The sequence below is a fragment of the Hypanus sabinus genome, chromosome 4 (genome assembly GCF_030144855.1).
Source record: "Hypanus sabinus isolate sHypSab1 chromosome 4, sHypSab1.hap1, whole genome shotgun sequence".
In the NCBI taxonomy this organism is placed as follows: domain Eukaryota; kingdom Metazoa; phylum Chordata; class Chondrichthyes; order Myliobatiformes; family Dasyatidae; genus Hypanus; species Hypanus sabinus.
In genome coordinates, this window is record NC_082709.1 from 147,595,155 (window position 1) to 147,612,609 (window position 17,455).

The following is a 17,455-nucleotide window of genomic DNA, read 5'->3' on the forward strand; positions in this document are numbered from 1 at the left end:
AAATGATTTAACTCCATGAGCATATACTAATCTTATCAATGGGAAATATCTAAGTGAATTCAGGGTAGACATGTTCTGACAGGGAAAAGGAAGTGGAAAATCACTAGAGCTACACAGAATCTATGCCAGCCTGTTAAAAGAAATGAGGGAGGAAATTGCCAGTGTTCAGAATACAATATTTTAAAACCTCTTTGACTACAGGGCTGGTGCCAGATGTTGGAGAACCCCTACTGATGTTGTTTATAGAATGAGGAAGGGATAAATAAAGTAAATGCAGAACTGTTAAGATGGCAGGCAAGCTATTGAAATCCTTTAGGGATCATGATAAACCATTGGGGACAGATTAACTTGGACAAGTCTACACATTTATTAATGACATATTGGCTAACAACTAGAAATTTTGAGGAGTGGCGTTTGAGGTCGGTGCAATTTTCTACATGGATTTTAGCCTGGTTTTTGACAAAGTACAATGTGGCAGGCTGGTCAAGTGGTTATTGAATCCAAAATTTGTTACTTGCAATTCCTACCTAAAAGTAATCTTCATTCTAGGAAGGTAACCTACACCAAGGCAAATATATCCTTCCTTGACTACCAACACGAAAACTGTCACCTGTAGTCCAGATATCTGAATGACCTTTCAGTAAGTCGTATCGAGACTTGCCTATTTTTTTTTTACTCGATTCCTCTCACAATGAAAGCCAAGATTTGTGCTTCATTCTTGTGTTGGGTGTTATTTTTCACAAAGATGAAATGGTACTTTCATGATGGGTTAACAAGCAATGTATTATTGAATCAAATTGTGATAAATCCAGTTGCTGGATCAGTAACAAACTGCCAGCATCACGTGTTATCATAAATCCCTGGATTTAAGCATTGAAGTGTAGAAATCCAAGATGAGCTGGAAGTTAGATGCTGGTACACTTAATACTCCACTCCATCTCTGAACTTGACTTTGAAGTTGGAACAGAGTGGTAATGTTTTAGTAAGAGTGGTTTATCTAGTTCCTAAGCTTTATACCAGGATGGGATCATGTGTAAAGTAAATTGCAACCAAATTGATCTGAATATAATTATTAAAGTAAACAGTCATTAACGTAAGCTCCTGAGTTAATGTCCCATGATGCTTTCCAATGTGTTTTTAATTTTAAAACTTTAAATGTCCATAAGACGTCGGAGCAGAATTAGGCCTTTCAGTCCATTGGGTCTGCTCTGCCATTCCATCATGGCTGATCCCGGATCCCACTCAACCCCAAACACCTGCTTTCTCACAATAGCCTTTTGATCCCCTGAGCGATCAGGAAACTATCAATTTCTGCCTTAAATATATCAATGGACTTGGCCTCCACTGCAGTCTGTGACAGAACATTTCACAGATTCTCCACTCTCCGGCTAAAATAATCCTCTTTACCTCCATTCTAAAAGGTCGCCCCTCGATTTTGAGTCAGTGCCTTGTAGTCCGGATACCCCCATCTTCTCCACATCCACCCTATCTAGTCCTTTCAACACTTGGTAGTTTTCAATGAGACCCCCCACATTCTTCTAACTTCCAGTGAGTACAGGCCCAAAGCTGCCAAATGTTCTTCATATGTTAACCCCTTCATTCCTGGAATAGTCCTTGTGAACCTCCTCTGGACTGTCTCCAATGACAACACATCCTTTCTGAGATAAGGGCCCCAAAACTGTTGACAATAGTCCAAGTGCAGCCTGACTAGAGTCTTATAAAGGCTCAGCATTATCTCCTTGCTTTTATATTTTATTCCCCTTGAAATAAATACCAGCATTGCATTTGCCTTCTTTACCACAGACTCAGCCTGTAAATTAACCTTCAGAGAGTCTGCACGATAACTCCTTAAGTCCCTCTGCACCTCTGATGTTTGAACCTTCTCCCTATCCAGATCATAGTCTGCACTATTGTTCCTTTTACCAAAATGCATTATCATACATTTCCCATCAGTCTATTCTTTTGCCACATGTTTGTCCATTCTTCCAATTTCTCTTAAGTCCTGCTGCATTCACATTTCTTCCTCAGCACTATCTACCCCTCTACCTATCTTTGTATCATCCACAAACTTTGGCACAAGGCCATCAATGCCATTATCCAAATCATTGACAAACAATGTGAAAAGTAACGGCCTCAATACTGACCCCTGTGGAACCCCACTAGTCACAGGTAGCTAATCAGAAAAGGCCCACTTTATTCTTACTCACTGGCTCCTGGCTGTCAGCCATTCTGCTATCCATGCCAGTATCTTTACTGTAACACCATAGGATTTTATCTTGTTAAGCTGCCTCATGTGTGCCACTTTATCAAGTGTCTTCTGAAAATGTCCTCTACCTCAAAAGATTTCTAGAACTTGGGGTTTTGCAATGGTGATGCTCTAGTATCTCACTGAGCAAGAGTCTCCACCCGACTCTAAGATCAAGATGCTGTAGAAAATACTACTCAGAATCTTTACTGGGTTAGTGTGGGTGTGGGGTAAAGCATGAAGTTAGTACCTAGAGAGCATGCAAATTGAACACAGTTTGGACTAATGGTTCATGAGATTCAGCACTACCACATTTTTCCTCCTTGAAACTGAGATCGTCTATAGGAATAAATGATATTGTTGATAAAATTATCTGATATGTAATCTTTATTCTGTTTTTAAATCCTTCATACCTCACTAAAAGATGGTGACTTTTTGGTTTAGTGTGTGTTAATCTGTTGTTTTTTAATATTTTGACATACATTCAACATTTTGAAACTACTGACTTCCCTTGGAGCATATTTGGAGTGACTAGTTTTGAGATTTCTTTCCATATTACACATATATATTTTATTTCAGGCATCTAAATATTTGATTGTCATTGCATTACTTTTCTATTTGTAAGAATTTTGTGTAAAGACCGTGTAATTCAGGGATATACTTCTCTCTTTTTCAGGCATCTTATCTTCCATTAGCAGACAAATTTCCTTCATTCTGGGTAAACTATCTGTAAGTGCTGCATTTAATGTGGCCTACATCTTTTCTTCTGAGCTCTTTCCCACCTCAGTCAGGTAGGTGAAACCTTGAATGTGACTACAGTTGTTCGTTTCCGATCCACCATTTGATCTGGTTGTGTAATAATTTTCAGTGCATTTGTTTCTGTCTTTTTTTATGGGAATGATGCTGACTTAATTAATTTCCCTTGAGCTTCTAGGTTTCCAGCTTCATTGAGTGGAACTGGAGCCATGGAGACTAGTCTAGGTAGCTATCGATGATTCCCTTCAAGGAGATGGGAGAAGTGAAATTGTACAATTGAAATAGTTAATCAGAGCGTAATAGCTTGGCTGTAGATGTGGAGTGATTGTTTCCTTGTGGAAGAATCTAGTATTAAGGAGTCACACAACAATAAGTGAGGCAAAACAGTTTTTACTCCATTGGAAGTGAGTTACGGAATTCTGGTTCCACTTGTTTTAAAAATAAGTTTCTGAATGCTTTTAACATTGAAGTGGATAGTTACTTGATTTGCAAGGCAATGTTGGAGTATTGCCAGTGGACATGAATGTAGAGCTGTATCGATAGATCAGATGAGCCATGATCTCAAGAAAAGGTGGAGCATGTTTGTGTGACGGTGTGGACTACTCAAAATTATGTTCGCAAGAACATTCATGAATTAAAGTAGCTTTCTTCATGAAATTTTCATTTAATTTTCTGGCATAAACTCTCCAAGTACCTGATTTGGTATATTATTTTTTGGTTTCTGTGGTGTGTTTTCTGGCTTTATGGAATGTTATGTAACTGCATTTATAATATTGCCATGCAGCCTAAAACAGGTTTTGTACTTGTCTTGTGTACCTTCATCTTCAATGGCCCTTATTCATTTGGTTATAACTGATTTATAATTCATTTTGTGTTATGTGCTTCCACTAAGAATGCTTTTGAACTCAAACCTTTAGTTTGAATTTAAATCTTCGGGAACTGGTGTTTGAATATTATTATATTTTGACAGTCAAAGGTACTTGTTTACTGATGGTGCATCAATAGTTTAAAGTTCTCAGTAGAATGAGTTTGTATATTGAGTCATACTTGCATTAGTTCATTAATTTATATTTCAGAAGTTCAACTAATTTTGTCCTTTTCCTGTAGGAATGTTGGAATGGGGATCTGTTCCATGTCTTCTAGAATTGGTGGGATCATTGTGCCCTTTGTTCCGTCACTGGTCAGTTTGTATTACTTCTGTTTTCATTTGAAATTCCTTATCAATTCCCTTCCTTTCCATCCTTATTTCTTACTTTATTAATGTATACTTGTTTCAGTAAATCTATCTCAACAGTGACCATTATTAATGGAATTTGAGAAGTGTGCTTCGGTTTGCATTCATCTATAAAGTTATAAATACAAGCATTAATTTTGCTGAGTTTTTTGTACAGTTTATGTTTTTAGGCAGCTCAGCAATGAGTATTATAATATTTTTCTAGTACAGACTACTTATTTTGTTCGTAGTTATGAAGGATACCTCATGTTACACACGACACGTGCAATCCTCTCGGGTTTAGTTCTTTTGGAAGGACAAAACTAATCTTCCTTATCTGACCTCATTTCTGCAGCAAATTCACCGGGCTACAGTTTCTCAACCTCGTGAGTGAGGTATTGTTAGAATTGACTTCAAAAATCCATTTTTTTTAAGTTGGTTATGCATATTTATTATCATTCACATCCCATTTTTATCTTACAAGCTGGTAATGTTGCCCTTTGTTGAAATCCCTGTAACAACAGCTGCAGCATTTAACATCTGAAATCTGTGGTTCTGCCATTAGAGAGGGTCTTTATAAGATAATCTTGCCTGCAACATCTAGGTTATGTAAATAAATACCAGAAGTTATAATATGGTAATTAAAGGCATTATGTAAATGACTCTGAAGCAGAGGTGATAAAGAACTGTCACTTTACTTCAAAGAATCTTTGGTTACTTTTGACCCATGTGTACTGATTAGTTTGGAATGGAACTGTAATAGAGATTATAAATGCAAAATGATTAAAGGGTTTTCTTCCTTAGGTTGAATAAAGCTTTAGCAAAACGTAAGAGTAACTTGGTTTACAGTGATTATTTTGATCTGGTCTGGTAATTTTAAGTCTGCTTATTGATTTTTGCCAATGTGGCTTGTTTCAAATAATCTTCAGCTATTTTATAAACAACATTCCTTTCATCTTAAGGTTGCAAATTGAGATATTTGCTCATAATTGTGCTAAGTTCCATTTCATTCACAACTCCTCAGTAAATGATTCAGCCTGTGTGCCTTCAAACAGTACAGCTAAGATGAGATTCAGTCATAGACCTACAAGTGGCAAGAAACATTATTGCTACTTAAAGTGCCAGGTTATAATCTCTGACAGCCATTCCTTCCACTCCTGCTGCACAGTGACTAGAGCATATCCAGTCTTCTACAGATTACATTGCAGTTATTTACAGTACCTGGGCTACTCTAATAGCCATACCCAAATCTGCAAGAAGGACAAGGGCATCTTGGGCACAGGAACACTACCTTCTCAAGGACAACCGGAGATGGACAGTAGATATTGTCCTTGCTAAAATGCACAGGTCCCGATAATTACTTGTAAAAATGGCCAGCTTAACCGTTAATAGAATCTGCATGTCTGTTGTCACTGACTGATGTCCCAAGATACCCAAGTTTTTCTTGTACATCAATGCTTTCCAATTTAGCACCATTCAATAACTCATCTTCATGAGGAAGTGCACCATTTCATATTCATCCATCGTAGTGGATCTGCTGTGTTTTTGCTCACTTGCTCAATATGAGTCGCAGTAAAGTCTGTTTGCATCCTCCCCACAATTCGCATAGTTTAGTGTAGATGTTTGAGGGAAATAATCTACCACAAACTCTTCAAGTATTTTGAGCAAGAATACTTATAAACCTACAAGGTACCAGCTTGTCAAATTAGCACAAAAAATGGTTTATTTGCCCAAGTGATACATGAAATCATCCCAAGTCTGTGCTCCAAGTTACAGGACTATCCTATGATACAGTATTTTAGGCAGCCTGGTGCCATTTCTGGGAGTAATGCTGTAATAACGAATAGTTTTGTTTTGATAATTAATGGCACGCTGGGCACAGTGTGAGCGCTGTGCAAGTGAGATCTATTTGGCTCCCCCCCCCCCCCGCCTTCTTACTCTGACTTCTCATCTTTCTTTCCCCCTGTCCTGATGAAGGGTCTCAGCCTGAAACATCGACTGTTTACTCTTTACCATAGATGCTGCCTGGCTTGCTGAGTCCCTCCAGCATTTTGTGTGTGTTCCTTGGATTTCCAGCATCTGCAGATTTTATCTTATTTCTATTTGGCCTATTAAGTTTTTTGAAAAATAGTTGTTGTGGATCTTTAGTTTGATTACCCAGTTTCCTGGAGTTTTTAAGCGTAATTGAGTGTGATATGATTTGCCCTTCATGTTTCGCAAACAACAAGTACACTTAGCTTTCTTAAATTTAGCTTAACTTCTGTTTAACCTTGCAATTTTCTGTGTTTTCTTAATTGTATGGTAATGTGCAGTGAAACTGAAAACCAGAGTCTGTCAGTGTTTTTGCAGATATTTTAGAGGTCATTAGTATTCATAAACAAAAGAAAATCTGCAGATGCTGGAAAATGCTGGAGGAACTCAGCAGGCCAGGCAGCATCTGTGGAAAAGAGTAAACAGTCGACGTTTCAGGCCAAAACCCTATCCTGATAAAGGGTCTCAGCCTGAAATGTCAACTGTTTGCTGTTTTCTGTAGACACTGCCTGGCCTGCTGAGTTCCTCCAGTATTTTGTGCATGTTGATTAGTTTTCATGAATTTATTTATTTATATACTTCCATGGTCAGAGGTACTGAGGGTTCTGCATTAAATCCAGATTAGCTAACCTTTAATGGTGTACCAAGTTATGATGCCTTCCTGGCCCTGAGAAAATATTTATAAGTTTCATTCTGATTTGGAGGAATTCTTTTCATTCATATTTCCATCTGACATTTTAACTCTAGGTACCTCTATGGATGATCTAACTAATTGATGATGTACAGTGTAAAGACAAGTTGATATTTAGAGGTGAGCTTGTATGAAAAGTAAACTAAACCTGTACTTTTTTTTGAGTTTTTATGAATAGGAGAATGTCTCATTGAAACTTGAATTCTTATAGGATTCAGTAAGCCAAATGCAGGAAGAATGAATCATTTCCCTGGGTGAGAAGTGTGGAACAATAAGTCAGTGTCAGAATAAACTACAGGCAATTTGGGAATAAAATGAGAAATTCACAGTTGTGAATCAGAGGAGGCTTGAGCAATGAGTTCATTCGAAACAAAGACTGATATGTGTCAGTGTTAAGAATATCAAGGTTTGTGAAGATAGGGCAGGGAAATACTGAAGATAGCCATAATTCTGAATGGGGCATGGGCCTATGGGACCAAATTGCCAGCTCATTCTCCCAGTTACTACTTCTGCAAGAAGACACAAAGACAATTAATTCAACATTTGCTCCATGTGTACATTCCAAACATTATTGTACAGAAATGGAATAGATTAAATATACTTTTCAATACTTTCCATGCTCTTTAACCTGTTGTTTTGCTGCTGATAAAATGCCTTCGGTCCAGTTGCTCAGCTGTCTGCTGTACTGTTGCAGAGCTACATAAATAACCTCTAGAAAATGTTAGATGAATCTGAAATCAAAGCCTATTGAGGGTAACACATCAGTCACTGTGGCCAGCTTTGAACATTGCTATTGCTTGCTGCTTTGAACAGTCTCTTTGGCCCATGATTTGCCGACCTTTCAACCTACTCCAAGATCAATCTAACACTTCTGTTCCACATGGCCCGCCATTTCACTTTAATCCATCTACCTGCCTCAGAGTCTCTTAAATGTCCCTAATGCGTCTGTTTCTACCACCACACCTGGCAGGGTGTTCCATGCACCCTCCACTCAACAATACCTTTCTCCTAACATCATCCCTTTTACTCGAATCACTTTAAATCCTCCTTTGCACCAAACAGAGGTTTAAAAAAAAGCCCAAGCTTGCTCAATATTTCTCATAAGACATGCACGTAATCCAGGCAGCATCCTGGCAAATCTGGTCTGCGCTGTCTAAAGCTTCCAACATCAATTGCTCCCTCTCTGACTTATCACTCTAGTTTCCATCCCCCTGCTAAACTAATTTAAACCCTCCCCAACTAGGAAATCTGCCCAAAAGGATATTGGTCCCCATCATGTTCAGGCGCAACCTATCCCTTTTGTTCAAGTCATACCTTCCACAGAAGAAACCCCAGAGATCCACAGATCTGAAACCCTACATCAATTCTTCAACCACAAATTCAATGTCATTTCATAATTCTTGCCCTTACTTTGCCACTGATAAATTATAGGTTAATGAATTGATTGCATCAATTAATTGAAAATGGATCCAAAATAGCTTATTTACTTCAGCCACGTAATTTCTCTCTTCACTTTATGTCACTGAATAATTATACTAGACATGATAACATTGGTAAGGCATGTAATTAGAGCTGGAAAAAAATGTAGCTGGAAAGTAAAATTTAATACCTAAAGCCAGTAGTCTTTCATTTTAGAAGTAAAGGCTGTTTCTGGAATAACTTTTTAAAATTTTTTATTAGTTTCTAGAATGAAAAAAACAGTAAAAAAAAAAGAACTTTGTACAGTGCAAAACAAACATATCGAATGTACAGTTCACAACAGTTAAAGAAAAGCACCCATGGTAGATTCATATAAAGTTACCACCCCACCCTCCCATTCCCCAACTCCAACTCCAATAGATAGAAAAGTTAATCAGAACTTTTATCTCCACAGAGCTGTCTTTATAAAAAGAAGGTATATTGCCTACTACCTGGGCTATTATATGTTTACACATCATATACCATAAATCTTAACCAAAAGAAGCTGGAGGTAAGGGATTTATATGCAAAAGAAAAATAACGGATAGCGGAGTCAAGGGATAAGGGGAGAAGGCAGGAACAGGGATACTGATTGTGGATGATCAGCCATGATCACAGTGAATGGCGGTGCTGGCTCGAAGGGCTGAATGGCCTACTCCTGCACCTATTGTCTATTATTTTTTTAAAAAGTGATGGACCTTTAAACTAAGTGGGAATTATGAAAATATTCAAGAAAAGTCCCCACACCCTTTGGAACTTTGTCTGAACTAAGAAGTGAATAATGAATCTTTTCAAGGTCTAAACAGGACACAATGTGTCTCAACCACTGAGCACGAGTGGGCGGGGCAGCATTTCTCCACCTGAGTAGGACTGCGCATCTGACCAAAAGAGAGGTAAAAGACAATGTACAACGTTTAGTCAGACTCGGGTGCGTGTCAACCTCTCCTGAGGTGCCAGAAAGAGCAATCAGAGGGTTACGTTCCATATAATAATTAAGTATATGGGATAAAGTTAGAAAGACATCTCTTCAGTATTTCTCCAAGTCAGGGCAAGTCCAATACATATGAATAAGGGAAGTGTCGCCCCCTTTACACTTGTCGCAACAGGGACTAATGTCTGGATACACGATACACGATAATTTAGTTTTAGGCATATGAGCTCTATGTACAACCTTAAACTGTAACAGGCAATGGTGAGCACATAAAGAAGTTGAATTATCTGACTTGAGAATTGAATCCCATACACAGTTTACTATCTACATTTCGAGATAAGTTAGTGACTTTGAGGCAAGCTCCCCTTGACAAAATTAAAACTGCCTGGCAGCAAGATTTAAATTTCCCTTATTCCAAGGAATAATAGTTTTAATATGCTTGTATTGCTGTAAATACAAATGCTGTAAGGATCATTGGCATCTGGCCAACTGGTCATCAAAATAGTCTATCATCCAAGTAATGCCAAATATTGGCACATTCTTGGAATATTGATCAGAAGCACAAATTAAAGTAAAAAGATTTTAAAAATAATTGAATTCATGTTATGTTGCAAGCTAAGTTAACTTGCTTGTTGAAAATCAAGCACTTATAGCAGTCTAATTAAACTCTCCTGTATTCATGTACTGCAGGAGTGTTTGGCTGAGGAAGAGTAGTGACTGAGACATTAGCATATGCATCAGCCAAAAGTTAAATTAATGGGGTTATGTTAATTGGCTTGCATCAATCCAAGGTGTGAGTAAGGGGTTTAAGCAAGTTCAAGAAAGCTTGCAGACCGCACTGATAGTATCACCTGGCTCTATCAACAGTTGCGTGCCTGGGTTTCCTGTCATGTTATTTTCTGAGAATATTTGTGAAAAGCCTTTGAACCTTCTCAGAGGTCTCTTATCATTTACAATGTGCTTCCACTGTAAATATGTACCTCAAAGGAACTATTTGTCTACCCAAAGTATTAAAGTAAACAATGTCATTGTAGCTATTGAAATTGTATTGAATCACCTGCTGTTACATAGAAACATAGAAAACCTACAGTACAGGCCCTTCGGCCCAGAAAGTTGTGCTGAACACGTCCCTAGTTTAGAATTTACTAGGCTTACCCATAGCCCTCTATTTTTCTAAGCTCCATGTACCTATCCAAAAGTCTCTTAAAAGACCCTATCGTATCCGCCTCCACCACCATTGCCAGCAGCCCATTCAACGCGCTGACTGCTCTGAGTAAAAAAACTTGCCCCTGACATCTCCCTTGTAGCTATTCCCTAGCACCTTAAACCTGTGTTCTCTTGTGGCAACCATCTCAGCCCTGGGAAAAAGCCTTTGATTATCCACACGATCAATGCCTCATATCATGGCCCAGAGCTGTGGCCTCCATCACACCACTCCCACAGAACAACAACTGAAACTGCAAGCACATGCACAGGCAAGGACTCAAATGCTTGCACAAATGACACTTTGTACATTACTGTGATATTCTGGTGCTGCTGCAACTTATTTTCTGCTACTTAACTATTTAATACTGTTTTTCTATTACTGCCTTGTTTTAATCTACCGCCTCATTTAATTACCTGAGAGGAAGCCAAACAGAGTTTCATTGTACCTATGTATAATGACAATAAAGATCATTCAGTTCAATTCAGTTCAATCTTATATACCTCTATCAGGTCACCTCTCATCCTCTGTCGCTCCAAGGAGAAAAGGCCAAGTTCACTCAACCTATTTTCATAAGACATGCTCCCCAATCCAGGCAACATCCTTTGTAAATCTCCTCTGCACCCTTCCTTTGGCTTCCACGTCCTTCCTGTAGTGAGGCGACCAGAACTGAACACAGTACTCCAAGTGGGGTCTGACCAGGGTTCTATATAGCTACAACATTACCTCTTGGCTCCTAAATTCAATTCCATGATTGATGAAGGCCAATACACCGTACACTTTTTTAACCACAGAGTCAACCTGTGCAGCTGCTTTGAGCGTCCTATGGACTCAGACCACAAGATCCCTCTGATCCTCCACACTGCCAAGAGTCTTACCATTAATACTATATTCTGCCATTGTATTTGACCTACCAAAATGAACCACTTCACACTTATCTGGGTTGAACTCCATCTGCCACTTCTCAGCCCAGTTTTGCATCCTACCAATGTCCCACTGTAACTTTTGACAGCCCTCCACACTATCCACAACACTTCCAACCTTTGTGTCATCAACAAACTTACTAACCCATCCCTTCACTTCCTCATCCAGGTCATTTATAAAAATCGCGAAGAGTATGGGTCCCAGAACAGATCCCTGAGGCACTCCACTGGTCACCAACCTCCATTCAGAAAATGACCCATCTACCACCACTCTTTGCCTTCTGTGGGCAAGCCAGTTCTGGATCCACAAAGCAATGTTCCCTTGGATCCCATGCCTCCTTACTTTCTCAATAAGCCTTGCATGGGGTACCTTATCAAATGCCTTGCTGAAATCCATATACGCCACCTCTACTGCTCTTCCTTCATCAATGCGTTTAGTCACATCCTCAAAAAATTCAATCAGGCTCATAAGGCACGACCTGCCCTTGACAAAGCCATGCTGACTACTCCTAATCATATTATACCTCTCCAAATGTTCATAAATCCTGCCTCTCAGGATCTTCTCCATCAACTTAACAACCACTGAGGTAAGACTCAGTGGTCTATAATTTCCTGGGCCATTTCTGTTCCCTTTCTTGAATAAAGGAACAATATCTGCAATGCTCCAAGCCTCCGGAACCTCTCCCGTCCCCATTGATGATCATTGCCAGAGGCTCAGCAATCTGTTCCCTCGCCTCCTTCTGTAGCCTGGGGTACATCTCATGCGGTCCCGGCGACTTATCCAACTTGATTCTTTCCAAAAGCTCCAGTACATCCTCTATCTTAATATCTACACGCTCAAGCTTTCAGTCTGCTGCAAGTCATCACTACAATCACCAAGATCCTTTTCCATAATGAATACTGAAGTAAAGTATTCATTTAAGTACCTCTACTATTTCCTCTGGTCTGTACACACATTCGCACTGTCACACTTGATAGGTCCTATTCTTTCATGTCTTATCCTCTTGCTCTTCATATACTTGTAGAATGCCTTGGGGTTTTCCGTAATCCTGCCTGCCATGGCCTTCTCATGGCCCCTTCTGACTCTCCTAATTTTCTTCTTAAGCTTCTTACTGTTATTCTTATAATCTTCTAGATCTCTAACATTACCTACTCTCTGAACCTTTTGTAAGCTTTTCTTCTTTACTGGATTTATTACAGCCTTTTTACACCACGGTTCCTGTACCCTACCATAACTTCCTTGTCTCATTGGAACGTACCTATGCAGAACTCCACACAAATATCCCCTGAACATTTGCCACATTTCTTCCATACTTTTCCCTGAGAATATCTGTTCCCAATTTAAGCTTTCAATTTCCTGCCTGATAGCCTCATAATTCCCCTTACTCCAATTAAACGCTTTTCTAACCTGTCTGTTCCTAGCTTTCTCCAAGGAGATAGAAAAGGAGATTGTAAAGGATTGTAAAGGAGATAGAATTATGATCACTATCTCCAAAGTGCTCTCCCACCGAGAGGCCTGACACCTGACCAAGTTCATTTCCCAATACCAGATCAAGTACAGCCTCTCCTCTTGTAGGCTTATCCACATACTGTGTCAAGACACCTACCTGAACACACCAACAAACTCCACCTCATCTAAACCTTTGATCTTAAGGGTATAAAAATGTGATGTACTTTTAGGTTTGTGAACCTCTACCAAGAGTGTCTCTGGAAGAATGTCTCTTTGCTATAAAGACTTTCATATCCACAACTCCAGTGTCTCTCGGTGACTTAGATCAATCACAACACTATATTTGTTTTCCATCTCAAAACAAAAGCAAGTGTAAGAGGACCTTGGAGACATCTATCTAGTTATTGTGTTTGTTAGCCTTATGGAAATATGGTCTAAAGTGCTTTGGGAGGTGTGGATTAGAATCCTATTTCTAGTACTTGAGTGAGAGAAAGAGGAGGAGACTGTAAAGTCTATTAGTATATAATCATATAATAGACTTATAAGTCCATTAAGTATATAACTATTATTTATAATAATAAATATATATTACCTACAAGTTACCCAATCATAATCCAACCCACTTACTGCCTGTTATGCTGCAGGTGTTTAGGGCAGCAATAAAGGTCCTCCATTTCTGTCTGCCCTTGGTTTCACACAGATATAGAAAGGTTCTTCATTGCTGTTTCCTTAACATTTTTTTTGACTGGTCAAGGTTGATAGCCCTGAGCTGAACCCCCAGACCTGGAGAACTGTTACTCTGGCCTCTACCCTTAGACCTACTTGGCAAAGAGTTAAAGCTCAAGGCCCGGACTCCCAGTCAACATAGCTCTCTGGGTCATTGAGGCACGCAAGCCTCCAAACCCTACAACAAGGCTGTGGTTCTCTTGGAGAATTCCAATCCACAGTTCACTTCTATTATTCTGATCCTTAAAGTAATTATGTTCTGAATTAGTGGCTGAGCAGATTAAAATCTGACAGTTCTCAGTACAAGAACAATTTTCTAACCTACTGCTTAAATCTGTTCTTGATCACATTTTAACAGTGCTTATATGAATTTAAAGAAATAATTGATTTGAATCGTCTTTGCAGGTTAACGGACAAGGGTGATATTTAATTACTTAATGGTTAACCCATAAAAGTCAAGCAGTTGCTATGAAGATTTATAGCTATTTTAGCAGGGCGAATGTTTTATTCTTATGGCAATAGATAAAGTAATGATTTTGTATCAAATTTTACCAGTTATGTTTTTGACATAATTTCATGTGCTTTATTTTCTATAAGGGACTATGGAAATGACTTAAGAGCTGGAAATTAAGTTTTGCATGTACCTGCTATGCGCTTAATCATTTCTAAAATGGGCAAGGTTGATTGAGTTTTCAATAAGATACATTGAAGCTTTGTATGAAAGACCAGATTTCAGTTGATTCAATAGGATTTCTTGAGTATTTTCCATCTTTAGTGACACTAACCAGATAGATTATTTGTTATGTCGGTCATCTTAAGATTGGTAATCACAGGAAGCTCTAGCTGTGGGGGAGAAGTTGTGACTGCTGCTGGTTTGTGTTTTAGCCTGGTATGCTGCTTGCTCTTAGTGTATTAATTATTAATAATTTTTAAGAAAAAGTACAGCAGATTCCAGTTAATTGGAACCCATTGGGACTAGTACATTTTAGCCCAATTAAGCAACTGCCCCAATTAGCTAAAGTTTCATGGAAATAATTTTTTTAAAGGCAATTTATCATTTAACTGAGTAATAATCCATGTATTTAAATGAAATACAGAACAAATTAGAACACTCCCAATATTACTACAATATTGGTGGTTTTTTAATTCATTCTGTATTTCACTTAAAACTATATATTGGGTCCTAACAGTTATTGATAGAGGAATTCATACAGTGTCCATTGCTGTATTCTTTTGATTGCCTGTAAATGAACCAAGTCAGTGCAGACACTTAATGCAGATAGTGGACTGCCTTCATTGCTTTCCTGTGTAACGTAGTGTTTAAAAAAAAAATCACTTTTTAATGCAACGTTGGTCAGCCCAAATGAATACATAACACAAGCATACAAAACTGCCGCTGTTTTAAAAACAATTTGCTCGAAGGACACTACACTGTCCTCAGACTACAGTGTGGTATTTAATGGCAACACAAATACATGCAATTGACACTAGTTAGAAACCATTATATCCTCCAAATTTTTATTTTCATTTTAACATTCAAAATAATTGTCGATACCTTCAAATTGTTCGTTGTTTGCTGTTTAGTTGAAGTAGCAAAATTGTTTCAATTTCACCTGCAGCCATTTCTGGCATTTCCAATCCTGAATGCTTGAAACTGCAGTGAGCAAAACAATCTTAAATTGTCTCGCTGCTTATTTCTTGCCAACTATCTGTGACAACAATCACTGCTTTTTAAAAACAAGCAAACACACAACTGGTGCTATTTAAAACCATCACCTTAAGCATTGTGTAGTGTCTTACAGTGGCTGGAAAGGAAACTGTACTGTAAAGCCTTGTGCTAACCTGTGTCAATGAAGAAGCAGTGTCCTAAATAAGCTAAGGGAATCCTAGCTGTTTTGGCAATTTTTGTTCTTTGAGTTGTCCCAAATAAATGATTGCCCCGAATAACTGATGGCCCAATTAACCAGAATGCACTGTATTTTATAATCTTGAAAATATTCATTATATTGGATTCTAAAAGCAGTAAGATTTAAGTTTTATTAGAAATTATAGTGCAGAAGTTTTTTGATGCAACTGATCTAGGGTTTATACATGACAGGAATATTCCCCGTAGTTATCAACTATAGTTAAGTTTTTCTATTCTTTCTGTATCTAAGCATCATGCTAAATGTCTCATTGGTATGCAATCAATGATTCCTGAAGTTATGCTTTCCATATGTTTGTCATCTGTGGTTCATTAAGATATCACTAAGTTTACTACTAATACTGGACACTAACTTTTGTTTAACTTTAAACATGACAATTTTTGGAAGGATTTCAGAAGGGTTGGGTATATAGGAGCATACCAAGAAAAAACCTAGTGTCCAGTCATGAGTTTTGTAAATTGGGGAGATATATAAAACACTGAGTTACAAAATGTATGAATTATTTTGTGGAAGTTGAGCTTTTTTTTATAAACAATAACTTATTGAGAAACAATTTGCAAAAGGTTAGTTAATTATGTACAACACTTAAGATAAATAATAAACATGACTTAAAGACTTGGTTTCATGAATTTAAAACTTTCCTTGAATAGATACAGGAGAACCATACAGTTAAGTATGTTACATTCTAGTTTCTTGACATGCGAGAAAATTTATCACTGAATACAATGCTGTATCTTAACCTGGATTTAACATTGACATATTTTCTTGAATCTTAATTTGACTTGCACTGAAAACTAGGTTCTTGGGAATTTTTTTCAATATTTCTTACCTTGATTTCTCTGCCTTTTATCAATTGCCTTTTTTAAGTTCTGAAAGCTGAATAATAATTATCTTGTGTGATGAATTGTTGGCCATTAAAGTCCTGTTTTTATTGACAGTTTGGTTTGCTCAGTTGGATATTTTATCTGATCAAAATGCTCCTTTGGGAAAGATCAGCTATTGTGAGGTGCTTGCACCTCTAATCACGGGAAGATGTACTTGTTAGGATAGGAGAGCAAGGTAAATTACTGCCACCTTCCTGTTTTTCTCCTTCCTACTGATTTTTTTTTAATGGATATCCTGGAAAAGGTTTAGGGATTGTGGTGTAAGGTTAATCCAAGTGGTTTGATGAAATGCAGCCTGCCACAGAATTTCCTGTAATAATTTGAAAGTAACTACTAGCTGAGTATGCTGCTAAACCATAAAGCTCAATGTCAGAATGGCCTATAGTTCAAGGGCATCCCACAACTTTTAAATGTGAATTACTATGCAACTGCAGACAATAGTACAAGTCTCCCGGGTGTTGATAGAATAAACTCTCATGGGATGGCTGCCCACATCAGAGACTGAGGCCATGATTTTTTTCTCACGGTTCACTAGAGGCATTGGTGAATGGGTAAAGAGGAGAGAGTGCTATTGTGCTTTCAGCAGGGCTGTTTTATGTAATACCCAGTGTTATTTATATCTTTGACCTGGTGTTTCTTGGCCCTTCATTAATTTTTTTGCTATACTCATTCACAGAAAGTCATTCAGTCGTCGCTGCAGTTTGTGGTGTTTGGAATCTCTGGAGTGTTAGCAGGAATTCTTGCTTTGCTTCTACCAGAAACGCTGAATAAACCGGTTCCAGAGAAGATCTCTGACCTTTATGGCATGGTACACCACAAAGATGGAGAAACAGCTGTTTCCCATCAGCTGCAGGTAAATAGAATAGTGTGCTACCTATTTGATGTTTTCCTGGATAGCTCTAATCTGTTCAGTTTATCTCAGGCAAATCTGAGCGCAGTTCTGCTTGGTGTCTGAAATCTCACCGTACAAAACCCCAAATGTGAAGAAACTCATTGCTGCACCAGCAACAAATGTCAT

General features: G+C 38.2%; 1 protein-coding gene across 6 annotated transcripts in view; it reads left to right on the forward strand.

Annotated features, from left to right (window-relative positions):
* The window catches only part of LOC132393290 (solute carrier family 22 member 15-like), a 78,873-nt gene that overhangs the window by 53,522 nt on the left and 7,896 nt on the right, over positions 1-17,455 (forward strand). For 3 of the 6 annotated variants that reach the window (XM_059968331.1, XM_059968330.1, XM_059968332.1), the window contains 3 exons: positions 2,922-3,036; positions 4,109-4,181; positions 17,114-17,290. In XM_059968331.1, coding sequence (XP_059824314.1) covers positions 2,922-3,036; positions 4,109-4,181; positions 17,114-17,290 — 365 coding nt within the window. Of the gene's footprint in view, positions 1-2,921; positions 3,037-4,108; positions 4,182-6,992; positions 7,057-9,190; positions 9,285-16,491; positions 16,613-17,113; positions 17,291-17,455 lie in introns of those variants that run through there. The other 3 variants (XR_009511821.1, XM_059968334.1, XM_059968333.1) reach the window with 3 other exon arrangements.